General features: G+C 37.0%; 1 protein-coding gene across 4 annotated transcripts in view; it reads left to right on the forward strand.

Moving 5' to 3' along the window:
• The window catches only part of ptch1 (patched 1), a 151606-nt gene that overhangs the window by 65424 nt on the left and 68650 nt on the right, over positions 1-17532 (forward strand). For 3 of the 4 annotated variants that reach the window (XM_051929659.1, XM_051929660.1, XM_028805342.2), the window contains exons 7-11: positions 9469-9590; positions 11617-11764; positions 13723-13854; positions 14097-14252; positions 16302-16400. In XM_051929659.1, coding sequence (XP_051785619.1) covers positions 9469-9590; positions 11617-11764; positions 13723-13854; positions 14097-14252; positions 16302-16400 — 657 coding nt within the window. The remainder of the gene's footprint in view (positions 1-9468; positions 9591-11616; positions 11765-13722; positions 13855-14096; positions 14253-16301; positions 16401-17532) is intronic. The other variant, XM_051929658.1, reaches the window with a different exon arrangement.

The raw sequence follows: 17532 nt of genomic DNA on the forward strand, positions 1-17532 counted from the left end.
CTCACACTTGCCATAGCTATCAATGTCCTCTGGTCATGCATCATGACAAAACACTGAAAATGACTTGATTTCTGATCCCTTTGAATGTCCGTGCTGTGTAACACTTGACATCATGTTTGCAAACCTGATCTCCAATTCTTTAACAGTAATGTCAACTGTTTTTTCAATTGCGGCCTTTAAACCACTTCTGAATGTGGCCTGATTTTGGGGGCCTTTCAGTTTAACATTTTGGAAGGTTATGACTGTGTGGCTACTTGCAGCCCTCTCACTCCTGCTTGTTGATGGCCCTTCCTGTTGCACTGAACCTTCAGGCTGAGAACCTATGTGCTGTAAGAATTCCTGCAGCTTCCCTTCTCTCAAAGCATTTTCCTTCAATCCTTTAATTGTTACCACTCAGCCCACATTTGCAGCAACTGCCTGAGGAAGTATATGAGAATTTTTTGAAGGCTCAGCTTTGAGACATCTGAAAAAAAGGTCATGTAAAAAATGACAAAAGGCAACAAAAGACAGGCTTTCCATTTGCTGAACAATGTGTTTGGCTCTTCCCTTTATGTCTATGTTTTTGGACATGACTGCAAGGTGCTCCATATGATGATGCACAGCAGTGTACTGCCCCTGACCTGTTGCTTAGTTTGAATGGAGAAAAACTGAGAGTGCCCAAGAAATGTGTGGCAACCAGCGCTGTGTTTTTACTGCTGATGGGTTTCGTACTGTGCATCCTAACTCTGTTCCCATAGCCTTCAGCTCCCGCTTGCTTTTGGGACTGAAATGATACGTTTTCCACACTATTTGTAGAAGGTCATAAACTTTTTCAATCATTGGCATTCAATCAAACCATTCAATCATCCCCTGTTGCACCCATGTTCACGCTTGCACCATCTGCTCCAAAAGCACTCATTTTATGTACCCACCAATTTGGGTTGGTTGGGTCAGCATTCTGAAACAGTGATTTAATGGTGTTTTGAATACCTTCTGCATGACCATAATCAATCTCAGCTAAACCTACTAGATGAGTCTTAGGTGTTCCATCAGATACTTGCCTACAGTATGTGATGACATTTTCTTTCCCTGAGACATCTGTTCCACAATCAGTTATAACAGAGATGTAGTTTACCTTTAAAGCTTCTTCCAGCACATTACTTTTTAATTCATCTGCAATGCAACCTACAAACTCTGCACATGCTGTATCATTATCATATGTTTTTGACACGTCCATGCCATTCTTCTTCATCAGAATTTGAGATTTAAACTTTGTGAACGGTATTTCTTCCAGCGCAATCATATATGCTGCATTGAATTTTATTTTTAATTCTTTCATCTCATTTCCTGTCACTTTCTCACAAGCACATTGCACTGCCTTTGCTATGGGAGTGTCACGAGGAGCAGACCTAGCGATCACACAGTCTCTGGCATTCTTGTGTTTCTTACTCTCACCATGCTTTTTCACAGTTTCCTTTTTAAAATGGCTCGTACCACAAATGAATTCTGTTTTACCAGCAATTTCGTGTCCGGCTTGTGCACAAAAGCTGCAGTACATCTTTCCCTTGTCATACCGTAACCAAGCCGCTTTATACTGTCTTCCAGGCGTCGGAGCCACGGGCGCAGAAGACTTTGCTAACGGGACGGAGTTGTCATCCTTTAATAACTGTACATTTCCGGACACCGGTGGCTGTACCTCAGATAACCCACTGACTGAATTATCTTTGGTTCGTTCAGAAGTAGACAAGGCAGGATTTGGACGAGTGGGCATTGAGAAAAAGTCGGACATTACGTGGAAAGTTAGGACAGAATTCGAGGAGTAGTCGTGGCCCGGTTCTCTTCTATTTCAGATTCCTATCCGCAGCAGTTAGCGAGATGACGTTTGAAGCAGAGTGGGCGTGTCAGATGATGCCTCGCTTTGGTTTGGCTTTAATCACGTGATAGTGTAATAGGAAAGGCAGACGCGGGCTGAGAGTGTTCGCACATAATTAAAAGCCGTTTCTGCTGCTTTAAATTTAAAACTTTTCTTAGATTCAGAGAGAGAGGCGACTGAAATGAAAAAAACTAGTCGCAAAATAGAAAATCAGGTCGCATTGGCGACCATTTTAGTCGCCATCTGGAGCCCTGAAAAGTCTAATTAGAGATCTATAATTTAAATTTTACTATTAAATTTGAGGAACTGTCCCGATTGTCTTTAGTGGAGCTTCAAATTAGAGATGACTGTATTTACATTTTGACTAAGAAAGACAACTTCTTTAATTTTTTTTTATTTACAATATTAGGCATGAAATGTTTTCTATCATGTGTCATGTGACTTGATTAATGTAAACTATAATTTTCAACAGAATGAGGAAATGCAGTCACAGACTCGCACAACACTTTGCATGCTAGAGTGATAGGCTGGTTAGGTGCCGTGAGTTTAGAGTCAGAAAGTATATAGTTTTAAAGAGTGTTTTTAATTGCAGTTCAGTGTAATAAAACTTAAAAGACTAGTAGCATTTACACTGTGTTAGGTTGCACACACTCATGAAAAGCTGAAGCACAAATGTTTGTCTTACTGTGATTGTATATGGAAATATAATTGAGACAGTTTTGCAATGTAGATGACCAGTCATTGTTTGCTGGGTTTGTCCTTTGATTATCTCTCCAAGTTTATTATCCTTATAGTAATATAGCAGATGTCATTAAGACTGGTGCATAAGCAATGCGTCTAATTCATAGCAGTGGTAAACCCTGCATTCAGCCAGTCTGCTTCCACAGTTCCTAAAATAGGAATTACAGTTAAATACAGGTATCTACGCACTGTAAATAAAACAGAAGAACATAGAAAAGGTTTTGGGTAGCCACCCCATATACTTGAAGATTCTGATGAAATTAGGACATGAGACAAAAACAGAACTGATTTAATGGCAGAAAAATGGTGTTTTTATAGTCTGTTGGAGAAAGTGATATCGTTGGGACTTGAACCGGAAGTGATGTCATTATATCTGGAACTGGAAGTGATGTTGACAGGCCCAGGATGAATTTCTCTCGGGCGGTCTGCATGAGAAAGAGAGAAAGGGTTAGCGCACACTTCCACCCCCTGGTCTGGTGTGAAATTACCATTTTTCAAGCCCTTTAGCTGCTTCCTATGTGCACGTGTGCAGCAACACACATGTACATATTTATTCATATACTAGAAATTAAGCCCGTTACAATAATGGGCGCTAGAATAGTAGTGCATAATAATTAGTAGGAACAGTCTACATTAAATGGCAAAGGACCGTCTATTTTCTGTTACAGTAATATTGGCTTGTATGTGGCTGTAATATGCGTCACTGTATTGTGTGCCTTTAATTTTCTCTCACAGTAATACGTCTCTCCAGCAAGTATTTTAATCTGTGCTGGCGTGCAGCTGATTATTGTATGTATGGCGTCTCCCCAGCAACGGATTTTATGTGCGCAAAAATAAATCTGCTTTTAAAAGTCATCCTATTGTAATATCATGAAAATTCGTATATTTAGGAAAACACTTTACACTTTACTGGGCCAAGTTTGTTAATCGCAAATCTGACATCCTCAGAGTGAACAACAAACACTAATCCCACCTCTTTAGGGAAGCTGGTCTCCGCGTCTCAGTACCCGATTGGATTTTTCGTGCATTATGTTTTAGGTCTTTCCGCAACAAACACTAATCCCACCTCTTTGGGGAAGCTGGTCTCCGCGTCTCAGTACCCGATTGGATTTTTCGTGCGTTATGTTTTAGGTCTTACCTCATTTACCAAAATCCGATTGGATCGGCCCTGCGATATTTTATAGGTCCCGCCCGCTCTGTCTTGTGTGACGCGTCAGGCGGCCATTGAAGCATCGCACCATACCCCGCGCATGTGTACTTCATCAGAAGACACACACACACGGACACATGGACGCACACAGGGATTTTATTAAAGAGGATATATATATATATGTGTGTGTGTGTGTGCGTGTGTGTGATACAATACCTGCCAAATAATACAAAGAGTACACAACACCTATTTGGTGCTTATCAGATGTAAACACCTTTGCTTATGGGCATCGAATCTTGGACATCTGGGCCTGATGAGCCCCAAATAGGGTGAAACATACCCATCTAAGAAGTGTTGAAATCTAAGTAATCAACAAAGACTTCATGGTTAACGTTTGCAAGGCACCATGCAATGAATTTGTCTTTGTTGTATGCCATTTGGTATGGGATTCATAAAAGTAGTGTTTGTTTGTGATGCACCATCTATTGGAATTACAAATACAATGCATTTTATTACTAGAAATGTGTTTGTGATGCTCCATCTTTTGGAATGACAGAGACATAACAACTGGACAGGCACACTGACAGGCACATAGGCACTTATTTTTTTATTATGTGGTTGTGTGTATATATAAATATATATATATATATATATATATATATATATATATATATATATATATATATATATCCATCCATCCATATTCCAACACGCTGAATCCGAACACAGGGTCACAGGGGTCTGCTGGAGCCAATCCCAGCCAACACAGTGCACAAGGCAGGGAACCAATCCCGGGCAGGGTGCCAACCCACCGCAGATATATATATATATATATATATATATATATATATATATATATATATATATATATATATATATGTATATATATATATATATATAATATATTGTGACAGATAGGGGGCTCTGTCGACCCCTTGAACCCTCAGACAATGTGTCAGACACCAGATAAAAGTCCAAATAATTGTTTATTATAATAACAAATGTGCACAAAGCACCCTCCATTCCACAATACTCAATAATAATCCAATAAATCAATACAACAATCAATCCTCCACTCCCAGCAGCTCAGTCACCCTTCTTCCCAAAACAGCTCAGTCTGCTGGGGTTTCCCACAGTCCTTTTAAAGTCTATGACCCAGAAGTATTTCTTCTCCGGGTCAACACCACATCTTCTTTTGTCAGTTGTCCTGGAAGTACTGCAGGCTTCCGTCCTCGTGACCCCAAAGCACTTCCAGGGTGACGTAATTGTAAAAGTCCCCGGGTTCTTGGTGAGCTCCCCCTGGCGGTACCCATGGCACCCAACATGACTGAAGAGATGGACTCCATGTCCCATGCTGTCCTGCGGGAATCCGAGGAACCATTTCCATCCAGGGGAGCTGCCATCTAGCGTCCCTGGGGATGTAGTGCCCTAAAAAGGCTGTCTTCTTTTGTTGAGGGACATCCCGGCAGGACTGAAACGCTGGCTGGCCCTCACAATATATATGGAGGTGAAGGTCTGTGATACAGTTTGCATATTTGTAGATGGAAATCCACAAAGGGAGCAAATTAATCACATATCTTAAATAGATTTTCATTCCTAAGCTTTTGATTCCTAATAAGAATCATCATCAGAAGAAAATTTTTAGACTTACAGGAACCCAAGGCAATATATAGCAAACTAGCAAAATACCCGCGCTTTGCAGCGGCGAAGTACTGCTTTAAAATTTTTATTAAGAAGAAAAGTAAACCTTTTTAAAGTGAGGGAAAATATACCAATAATTATTTGTTAAGGATCTCTTTTTATACCACATTGTCAGTTCGGCCCTCCGGTTGTAATAAGACCAAGCTGTGCGCTGAGCTTGCTCTTGAGCATGCAACGTATAGTTGGCCATGTGAAAAGCAATCTTGCCTCAAATCAATGCCAGCCTTTTGTAAGGTCTGTCCCTGAGACTTATTAATTGTCATTGCGAAGCAGAGCCTTACTGGAAATTGGAGGCGTTTGAATTGAAATGGGTTTCATCGATAACTTCGCATCTAGCTTTTGAGAGTTTAAACATTCATAAACATCAAAGTGTCCACTACTCAAATCGTCACCTGTGAATCTAAGATATTTAAGAGGCATTGGTGGTTGTCCAAAGGTGTACAATATTTGGCTATTTCGGTACACTTGAAAGCGACAACTGAACAATTCAGCGGTCAGCCATCAACTCACATGCAGAACCATAGGTGAAGGGCTTAAGCATTTCACTCTTATATTGCTCCTGTGTAGTATAATTATCTCCTGTACCGTCATCAGTCCACATCTTGAACCCGTCGCAGTCATTCAATACATAAGACACAATGTTCCTCCGGCTATCAAGAGTGAGCCTGATATGGCCCTGCAATATGTAACACAGAGAATGGAAAAGGCAGTCGCCATCTCCGGGCATGGAAACCACACAGTAAGTGACAGTTCTTTGATCGATGGTGATCACCTCAACAGACATGTTAATGGGGGTACGGTTGGAACGATAAAGGAAATGGGTACCTGAACATTGTAAACTAAGTCTAAAATACCTACATAATAACTGTAATCGTAATAAACGAACAATAAAACAGCGGAGAAGCCATGGAGTAAATAAAAAGGCTGCAGTTATCAGCAGGGAGACGTGAATACCGTAGCGAAGCAAGGAAGGGAATGAAGAGACCAGAGCGACGGACGGCCTTATATAGGCAGGCAGCCAACTATGTGGGAGACGTGGGGATGGGGGACCCAACGCCGCCTCACACAGCGACCGAGCTACAGTGTATGGATGTATATATGTACGTAAGTAGGATTCAGTTAGCGTTGGGAACCCGCGTACCAAATTTCTTGAAGATGGGCCCATAAGTAACAAAGACAGTTGGAAAGTTCAATATGGCGGCTGACAGTGGTGTCATACCACCGAAATACTGTAAGTACGTACATCGGTTTCGGTTAGCGCAGGGAAGCCGCCTACCAAATTTCGTGAAGATGGGGCCATAAATAAGAAAGTTTAACATGGCGGACGTTGTTAACTGTTATGACTATTACGCGTAGAATTTCGAAATGAAACCTGCTTAACTTTTGTAAGTAAGCTGTAAGGAATGAGCCTGCCAAATTTCAGCCTTCTACCTACATGGGAAGTTGGAGAATTAGTGATGAGTGAGTCAGTGAGTCAGTCAGTGAGGGCTTTGCCTTTTATTAGTATAGATAAGGAGGGTAGGATAAGTGGATCCACCTTATATATTTTATTTGTATTTGAAGTATTTTTTCACAAGGAGGCATCAATGGATGATTGATGATTTAAGATGGCACTGTCATCCTAAGTTAGAAAATTCAACATTGGAAAGCATTTGAAGAAATAAGCCTTTGTAGTAATTCACTGATACTAATTGTTGCCACTTGTAGTTGACTGGTCCAGTGTTACCCCCTAGGTATTCTTATACAGTATCGGCTATTTTTTATGCACCAGAAAACATAATGATCAACTTTGTATAAAATACAAAAAGTTGGTAAAAGACCGAAATAGTATAGTCGTGCTGGAAAAACTTATAGGTAATTGCCTTTAGCCAGAGAAGTGAGTACGCTTGCTATATAAAAGCGTAATGTTTGTATAAAAAATCTTTATTAAACACAAGGTGCTTGCATACCAGTCAGATTTCCTTATGTGTATGATACTTGTGTTTTTGTAGGGTAATTCTGGGTTGAAACTTTACTTCAGCTAGAGTGGTCATATTCTAATTTGAAGTTTGAAGTTATATTAATTTATTTTATACATCCCTTTAATAATTGGAATACGAATAGTTTTAAATGTCTCCACTCAGTTTCATGTTACTGCAGTCTACACTTTGTGACATTTGCTGCCAGACAGCTCCCTGTGGTGTGAATCATAATCAGGAGTGGGCTGCAGCCAAACCCTGTGCTAATAAAAAAATAATAAATAAATAAAAATAAGGATGGATTAGTTTACATAATCACAATATGCCACTGTGCCATTTCCTATTGGGAATGGACTGACAATGAACGTTCTTCTTTTATTTTACATGTATTTTAAATGTATGTGCATGCATTTATTTCTTCCCTGAATTTTGCACACATCACCATGTGATTCTTCAAACCCTTGCATGAAATTTGCTTGCCCTGCCTTTTAATTCTCTGCTAGTTGCATTTTAGATATGCCGTACCTCCAAATAAATCTCAAATGCAAACAGAAATACTACCGTTTGGATGTTTTTCTAACTCAAAGCAATCAACATTGCAAGATGTAATTTGTGTAAAGTAGAAAATTCAAAGGGAGGTGGTGATTGTGTACATTTTAACAGTGACAATTTAAAAATCAGAAAACTCTTCTTCTAGATTAAGCCTATTCATATTTTTGAATGGTTCCCTTGGATGGTAAAAAAATAATTACAATGAGGAGGAAATATTTAAAAACAATCAAAATGAAATCTTTAATATGTCCAGTTATTTAATTTGTAATGCACATAAACACTCTTGGTTTTTTGGTTTATACAGTATTTATACAGTAGACCTACTTGCTGTCAGCATCTGCGCACGTCGCTAATACTACTGATGCATACAATTGACACCGCTTCACAACAATAAAAAACCTTTTTGTCAGGTTATGTCTAAGAATTTTTAACATTAGAACAAGCTGAAAGGAGAAAATGTCAGAACACTGTATCTTTGATGAAGTCATTTTCAAGTGTCACCTTTATTAACCTGTATCTTTTAAGCAACAGTGTACAAATTGTAAGCACATTGTTATGCTTTACAGATGCACTCACTACAAGCAAAGAACAAAATGTGAATAATATAAAAAACAAAAACCCAAGTATACAAATTTTTGTGTGTGTCTTTTGTTGGTACTGTATTGATGTCACTGTTCTGAGGAGACACACAAGTAAAAATTTCATTTAACTATTGTGGCCGGGCGTCGACAGAATGAACAGTGACAACTGAAGAATAGTTGGGATGCCTAGTGGTTCATCCCATTTAATTCCCTACTGAACTTAAAGTCAACGCCTTCTGGCAGCAAAATCAAAGTTGTCTTATGGGCAGCAATACAATTTAAACAAGATGGCTCTCTTTAGTAGATTCTTTTAACAAAGAAGGGTTTCCCGGGTAGCTCTGGTTCCCCCAGGTCACGGTGTCAAAAGACCCCTGGTTCCAGACACTCTGGCATCTTATCTTGTGGGAACTGGAAAAGGTTGGTTTAAGTGCCATCAGTGTGCAGTTTCTCTGAGCTGTGGGGAGAGAAGGAGAGGACAGAGTTAGTGACCATGCCCCCTCTCGCCATGGTGGATTATCACATGCCTTGAATAAGCCAGTGAGGAGCTCCTTGGATGCACATACGTGAAACTATTTATGTGATTACATATTTACATGGCGGTAAACTTGAATTTAAACTTGAACTTGAGCTCTGAGTACAGAATCTATATAGTCTGATTTACATACCTTTAGGTACTATAGCACAAAAGCTTCTGTGAAAACTGTTAACCAGTTTGGACAGTAAATGTTTTTTTATTCCAGTGTCAATTGGTAAAATGACATTTCAACAATTGTTTACTTTGGATCAGTTTTACATTTTGCATACAGTTTAAAATAAATGTATATAAACATATGTACAAGAAAGTTTTACTTAATAACCAGAATACTCCAGTTTGTTGTAAGTTTTGTTTCTTAAATAATATTGCATTCATGATATTTTCTTATTGCTTTGTAGCCACTTGACATTGCACGAATTTTAAATGGAGGCTGTCATGGTCTATCCAAAAAATATATGCATTGGCAGGAGGAACTTGTAGTTGGAGGTACAACCAAAAACGGCAGTGGAAGACTTTTGAGGTATTTATCAGTGATTTATTTGTGATGTATATAATGTGAATTTTGTATAACCCTAAATTTTTAGAACTGAAAACCATTATCAGGATGGGAGTTGTCATAGCCCAGAGTACATAATACATATAGTTTGAGTAAGTGGACTTGGAGTTATATTTAATTTTTTTTCATTATAACCAACAGGTTTAGTGAATAAGAGTGACCCCAGTGGCATGTAATACATAGGCAGAATTGGAAAATATTTTCTGTACTTTTTTTGTAATTAAAGTGTATCAGAATGATAAAAGAGTGCACGCAGTTTGCCAGCAATAGCATATTTAGCATCTTGCCACCTCCCTGCATGCTGGTTTGTTTGCAGATTATGCTGTGTGAGTGTATGCATTAGCTATAGTAATGCTTGTAGTTAGTGATGTGTTACTGAATGGAGTATAGCTTCCATGTTATCTAGAATGAGCATTGTTATTACTTGACTTTCTGTTTATATATGAATGCATCTTCCCCTTATAATTAATGGTAAAAATAGAAAAACAAACTTCTGAAATGTAAAACTAAGAAATTTAAATTTTAAAATTATTTTCCAACAAATTGATATGCATACTTAGCTTTCAATAGCAGTGAAGGATGGGCTATGAAATACTCATGGACACATAAGTAAAGTAAATGTAACAAAGCACATGCATAGAGTACATGCTTCTTTATTACTTATATTTAGTTCATCAAAATGAATAATCTGTTCATGCTGTACATATCATGCCCCAGTTTTGATGCACATTTTAGTTAAACTTTAAGATAGCACAGTCAAAATTCAAAAGAAAGAAAATTTTTGCTTGTCTTGTTTAACTTGAATGCCTTACAAATAGTATGGGTAAATAACTGTTCAACCATTGAGCACAGGAAAGTTTTTTTTTTTCACCTGATATACAGAAACTGGAGTCTGTCTTTATTGCAAACATTTGTAGTGTTTAATTATGTAGTTTTTAAAGTTTTTGGAGTCTTGGTACTTCACAGGCTCTCAAACTATCTATGGCAGGGGCACTCAACTCTGGTCCTGGAGGTCCACAGAGGATACAGGTTTCATTCCAACCAGTTTCATAATTAGAAGCTAGACCTGGCAGAATATAAAACTTGATATTAAATTATGTCGCTTGTGTATTCATTGGTCTAAGACAAATCACGTTATAGATTTTCTCATTTTATGAAAACATTATCTCCATGTGTTTTGTGGTCCAGAATATTTTTATACCCCTTTCTTTATACCCCTCTCTTTTATTTCAAAGCATTGTATTAACACAGATACTTTAGGATGAATATACACAGGTTTAAATCAAAGCCCAGTAACTGGGGAGCTTGTGGTTATGATTAAGAAAAAAGGCAACAATTAAATCCATAATGCAGCTGTTTATAACTAAAATAGGAAATTAAGGGTTCTGAATCGTAACAAACAAGGTAACTAAAACTAAGCACAAAAAGACATATTGAGATAGTAGTAAATAAATGGGTTCTAATTAAAATTTTGCTTAAAGCAAAAACTTGCAGCCACTGCAGACCTCCAGGGCAAAAGTTGAGTACCTCTTATCTATAGACTACACTTGTGAGACTGGTCAGTGCTCACAGAATTATTTTTTTTAATTATTCAGATTAGTTATCTGAAATCCCATATTTCTCCAGATGTTGTGAAGCCAATTTGAATATTGTGTACTTTCATTGCAATTTAATAATTTTTCCTTTGTATAGTGAAGTGGGTACTTAACCACACCCTCACTGTAAGACTGACCCACAAACAACTCCCCAGCCCCTGTGATGAACCCACCTGTAAAGGGAACATACCCCAGGACCTTTTTCTAAACTCTCAGTAAAGTCATACTAATTATTTATAACATTTTTCTTATTAAAGTGTATGAGAGATTACAGTACTGTACTTATCATTCTGTCAATGTTATTGTAAAGTTGTTTTTTTTTTTCTCCCACCTCGCAATGTCTACACTTGCTTACCCTATTAACAACGTCTCACTATCTTTATATGTCTTTTCAGTGCCCTGGCTTTACAGACCATGTTTCAGCTAATGACTCCCAAGCATATGTATGAGCACTTCAAGGGTTACGAGCATGTTTCACATATCAACTGGAATGAGGAGAAGGCTGCAGCCATCCTTGAGGCCTGGCAGAGACGATATGTTGAGGTATATCAATACAGAATATCCATTCATCCATTTTCCTAACCTGCTTATCCAGGGTAAGATAATGAGGAGCTAGAGCCATCCCAGAAGTCATTGGGTCATTGGGACACCTGGATAGGACACCAATCTATTGCAGAGCGAGTAAACACACTATACAGTATATGGCAACTTTAAAAGCAAATTATATGTGTAGATGAACTACACTGTTAGCAACCTTTAAAATCCATGCCTGATGAATTCAGGCTATTCTAGATGAGAATAAAGGAACAACTCAGTGTTTGATAGGTGTATCTAATAAATTGGTCATTCACAGTGTTTTTTGTACTTTCCTTATGTTTATTTTAAAATATATTTTTTGTGATTCAGTATTGCAACACATACATACACCAAAAGTTTTTTTTTTATCCACAGCAAGTTTGGATAACAACTGTATGGTGGCTCTGTGATTAACATTGCCATCTCTTAAGACATGGTCATCAGTTCAGTTCTTGGCAGGAATGTTTTCAGGGAGTGTTTATATAAGTTTCCTTTGGGGATTCTGTTTTCCTAATCTGCACTGGCCTGTTTGGAAACAAATTTTCAAGTAATAAAAGTATTTCTTTTACCTAAATCACTGTTCCTTTATAATTATAAAGAAGAAACATAGACTCCCCTCTTCCTTTCTTTACTCCAACATTTCATTTGACCAAGAGCTACAAACTTTTTACAGATATCATAGCCCTACAATTTTTCACTCCATATAGTTTGTTGAGGTTGGAAGCAAAATCCCTAAGTCTGAAAACATACATAATGATTAAGTATACTACTAAAATGTATATTATACATATATTGAAATATTTGTGTATTGAAAAATTGATTACAATAATTTGTTAAAAATGATTATGCCCTCATAAGAAATAGAAAAGAAGGTAGATGTGTTAATAATAATGTTGACTTACTCTCAAAATGTAAAGAAGCTGTGAAAATACCTTCTTCTGTGTCTTTATTACAAATATGATTTTTTTTCTGTTATGATTGCACTGGTTAAAAGGTAGAATGGAGTAAATGGAGAGTGAGTCAGATATGTATTTGTTATTTGTGTATTAATTTCTTTTTTAATAAATAAAAGGACACAGTGTTTACCACATTTTAAATAACCTTTAATATGTCTTTATTTAAAAAATATGTCATTACAATTACTTGGAGTAGCAGCAGTTAGGTGGCATTATGGTAACTCAATATGAAAGAGGTGTCTGGAAAACATTAGCTGATGAATCACCCAAACAGCTGTCCTCCCATTGGAGGGGCTATGTGACATCATTTACTCATTGTTTATTATGTCAGTGACCTTTGAAAAGCCCTTTTTGACCTCCCAGACACTGGCAAAATAAGAGAAAGAGATTGGCGCAAAGAATGTGTTCATTTAGAGTGAAAGGGGGCATGGTAGAAAAAGAAAACTCAATCTCAAACCTGAGATAAAGAGCAAATATAGTGCAACTACTGATACACTACATGTATTTTAGCACCTCAAAAGGAGTTTACTTTATGAACAAGATAATACAAAAGTCATCCTCATGCCAAATTTTTTTTGTACTTGTGTTTTGTGTTCTTATTCCCCAACAGATTCTTTCACTATGCCATTATAGCATTTATTGAATTATGCAAGTAGAGAAAAGTCAAGCAAAATGACACCTTTTATTAGCTAACTAAAAAGATTACAATATGCAAGTTAGCCAATAAAAGGTGTCATTTTGCTTGACTTTTCTCTACATTCATAATGGCTAACACGATACAACACCCTAGTACTATTGAATTATGCAATAACTTTTAGCTTGGAATATTCACGTTGTTCTGATATTTTTGTAATGTACTTGCTTGTATGTACTTGTTTTACCGATTTACAGTATGTATATGTTTGTAAAGTAGACTGGCAGTTGTTTCAATATGCAAATCGAGATTTATATATGCATTTATATTTTAAGGCTGTTCAACATAGTGCTGCACTCAACTCTACCCAGAAGGTGCTTTCATTCACGACTACTACCTTAGATGATATCCTCAAGTCTTTTTCCGATGTCAGTGTTATTCGAGTTGCTAGTGGCTACCTTTTAATGGTGAGCAGTGACTTAGTATGATAACATTAGTTCTATTCATCTGTTTTTTTTTTAATTTAAGGGTATGGCTTTAATAATAACTTTGAAGCCAAATGAATACTTGTAACATGGATATGTCTTCTGATTTTTCATAGTATTCTCTCTGTTAATCTATCTATCTATGTTCATTTTCAAACTGACTCACTGTGAATGTTAAATTCATAATTTTCTTTCCATTGGCTATTTCTTTATTTTGCCTCCAGCTTGCCTATGCCTGTTTAACCATGCTGAGGTGGGACTGTGCCAAGTCTCAGGGTGCTGTGGGACTGGCAGGAGTCTTGCTGGTTGCACTGTCCGTGGCTGCAGGATTAGGCCTTTGCTCTTTGATTGGGATTTCGTTTAATGCTGCAACTACTCAGGTAGTATGTGGTTCTCTTTATTTTAACAAAATATTGTTTACACATGGTTGATAGCAATTGTGGCAGCTCGTCAGAAATGAACTCCAGGATTTCATTGGTTAAAGGCGAACAGTCCAGTTTTTTTATCTTTTAATAGCAAAAAGTACTCTTTAATGCGGGCACTTTGAAAAAATTGTGACATGAACTGTGCTGTGCATGGCCAGCTTGTCCTTAATCATTGTGTTGATTTTTGGAATTCGAAATCTTCCACTAGCTCAGTGCTAGACCAGTGACTTCACAAATCTGCTTTGTTCTGCTGATTTTCAGCTGCATCATTTTATGCTGTCATTTTTTCATGCTTCATTATTATTAATATTTTTGCTTTTTTGCTTGCAGTGCATCTGGAAAGCATGCAGCACTTTAGATTTGTACAGTGATGCAGTTTTTACTTGGAAAAAACATGTCCCTTTGCCAAAATGTGATTCTCTGTGCATGGGAATTGACATGATCATAGAGAAAAGTAGAACTAGACATTTCACATGCTTGTAATGCATATATAAAATCCATACAAAGTTGCTTATTGATTATTTAAACACATTAAACACTCGTTACTTTAGTCTTTAGCACCCTTGCCCATCCTCCTGTGTGAAAAAGATGTGAAGTCAGTGCCCATCTATGTTTATTTTATATAAGTCAAGGCAGTCTAAGTCTATTTCTGTTTCACAAGAGGAGTTAATGAATAAACAAAATGTTGCATTGTAATTATCTTAGAATATTTCCTCTTCAGTATATTTTTTCTTTGGCAAACACTTTCATTAACAGCAGCTTAAACATTTGGCTAAAGAGTAAAAAAAAATAAACAGCAGAATTTTAAAACAAACTGCAGGCAGTGTAGGATATATTTAAAAAGAAATCAGTTTGTAGAATGTAAATCAAGTGTGCAGAATAGTCTGATTAGATAAGTTTGTAAAATGGCTGGTTGTCCACGATGAAAGAATAACATACATGATTAAACTACATTGGATTCTTTTCCCCCTTTACAGATTCAGAAAAACATAACACACATAACCTTAATAGTTACTTTCCTTACACCTTTGTTTTTTGGAATTATGTGTCAAGGCAGCAGCTTCCAAAACATACATGTTGATTGAGGTGGCTAAATATGCTTTGTTGACATTGAAAATGCTCTTTAAAGTGGTGATTTTAAAACCTGTGTAATAATAAAAGTAAAATCAGAAATAAGGTAGTTATTTTCCATTATGTATAATGACAATGAAAACCACTTTTGGTTTACCACAACAAATGCAACAGAAAATCAGGGATCTCGGGTTTAAGAGAGAAATAGAACAGGATCCCTGGAGAAGTGTTTAAAATCTGATGTTAGAGCACCCGTTAACTAAAAAGCAAAGCATTGCGGTCCATTTTATAAATGATAATGCAAACTAATAATTAAATATGATGATCAAAACACTAATCCTGGAAGTGATGTACAAAACACAGCCAAAATACAGAAGTGTTGTAGCATAGCATCTCTAAGAAAGTAAGACGATGCTGAGATTAGTGTGAGATAAAATAAAGGACTTTTCTTTTTACAATCGAATTTCAGCGTTTGTCTTCAAATAAGAATGTTTTCATATAAATTCAAATTATATTCGAATAGTGATATTCAGTCTGACAGCCCTACAAGGTGCTCACATATTGGTCAGTTAGGTTATGAAATTATACACTGACTTATTCTGCACATTTTCTAGGAATATTAAAATGTGATTTGTTCTATATGTTAAGTCAAATAACATTATTATTAACAGCTCTCTATAACTATATTTTGTCAAATGGGCCATTTAGATTACTAAACAAGATGTTAACAGATATAACAAGATGTTATGTGCGCATGTTTGGCATAAAGATTCTGTTAAAAATCATGCTGTACAAACCAGTGTTTGCAGTAATTGTTTAAGGGATGAACAGGGTATGAATATACATGTTAAATGAACATCAAGTAGCTGGCAATTTTATTTATTTATTCATTCATTCATTCATTCATTCATTCATTCATTTAAATAATTTCAGGTGTTGCCCTTTCTTGCCTTGGGAGTTGGGGTGGATGATGTCTTCCTATTGGCCCATGCATTTAGTGAAACAGGACAAAACAAAAGAATTCCATTTGAGGTAAATACGTGTTTGTTTTTATTTCAGAAATAATACATTCCTTTCTTTCTTTGCATCCATAATTAGAAATCTTAAAGTATTGAATTCTGTCCTACTATCTTGAATCCTTTTTTTAGCTTCCGTTTCATGCACAGTTAATACTTTTGTTCCCCTTAGTGTATTTGTATATCTTGCAACTCTAACTATAATATTGTTTTACATCTTCGATTTTCTCAAATTAAAAAACCTTGGTAAGTAAATTACTTCAGCTGGTTAGCAACATTCTGTCAATTTGCAGTGACTTGATGTGAAAATGTGTTGTACTTAAAATATTTGTCACTTTAAATGTCAAAGTAAACAGGTCAAATTAAACATTTTATCTTAACCATTTGGAAAGCAAGATTACTTAAGAGGCTTTAATAACCATGGCTTGATATGGGGAAAAGAGAGGGGGAAGATAAAGTAAACTTTGATTCATTGTTTTCAATAAATATTGGGATCCTGTGTGCTAAAAAAAGGTTGAACAAGGGAATGGATGCTTACACAGCTAAAACAGAAAACAGACTCACTCAGAACAACACGAAGGATGTCTGGCATGGACTGGGTATAATTACAGGACTCAAGAAATCCAGGGCTCATTTGCTAGAAGGGAATGTGGAAAAGGTAATGCCCTGAACCCATTTTTTAACAGATTTTCCCTCCCACTGCCACCTTATTCTAATGACCAGTATCCCCATACCATCCCTACAAAATCAACAATTCCTACCACATCAACTGGAATGGCTAGAGACAAGTTCACTTCTGACCAACAGTGTGAACTATCCATAACCGATGACCAAGTAAGGAGACAACTGAGGAATTTACACACAGGAAAAACCCGCAGGACCAGATGGAGTCAGTGTTTAGGTCCTTAAGGCCTGTGCTGACCAACTTTGTGGTGTTCTTTGTCACCTATTCAGTCTGTCCCTAAGGCTTCAAAAAGTGCCACTGCTGTGGAAAACATCCCATATTGTTCCTGTTCCAAAGAAGGCAGACAGACAACTAACGACTACAGACCAGTGGCACTCCAGCCATCCTTGTTAAGAGGTAAACTCAGAGATCTGCACGTGGATGAGTCTATGGTGTCCTGAATAATGGACTCAAGGATTGTGTT

This window comes from Erpetoichthys calabaricus, chromosome 7, assembly GCF_900747795.2.
Source record: "Erpetoichthys calabaricus chromosome 7, fErpCal1.3, whole genome shotgun sequence".
Classification (NCBI taxonomy): Eukaryota; Metazoa; Chordata; class Cladistia; order Polypteriformes; family Polypteridae; genus Erpetoichthys; species Erpetoichthys calabaricus.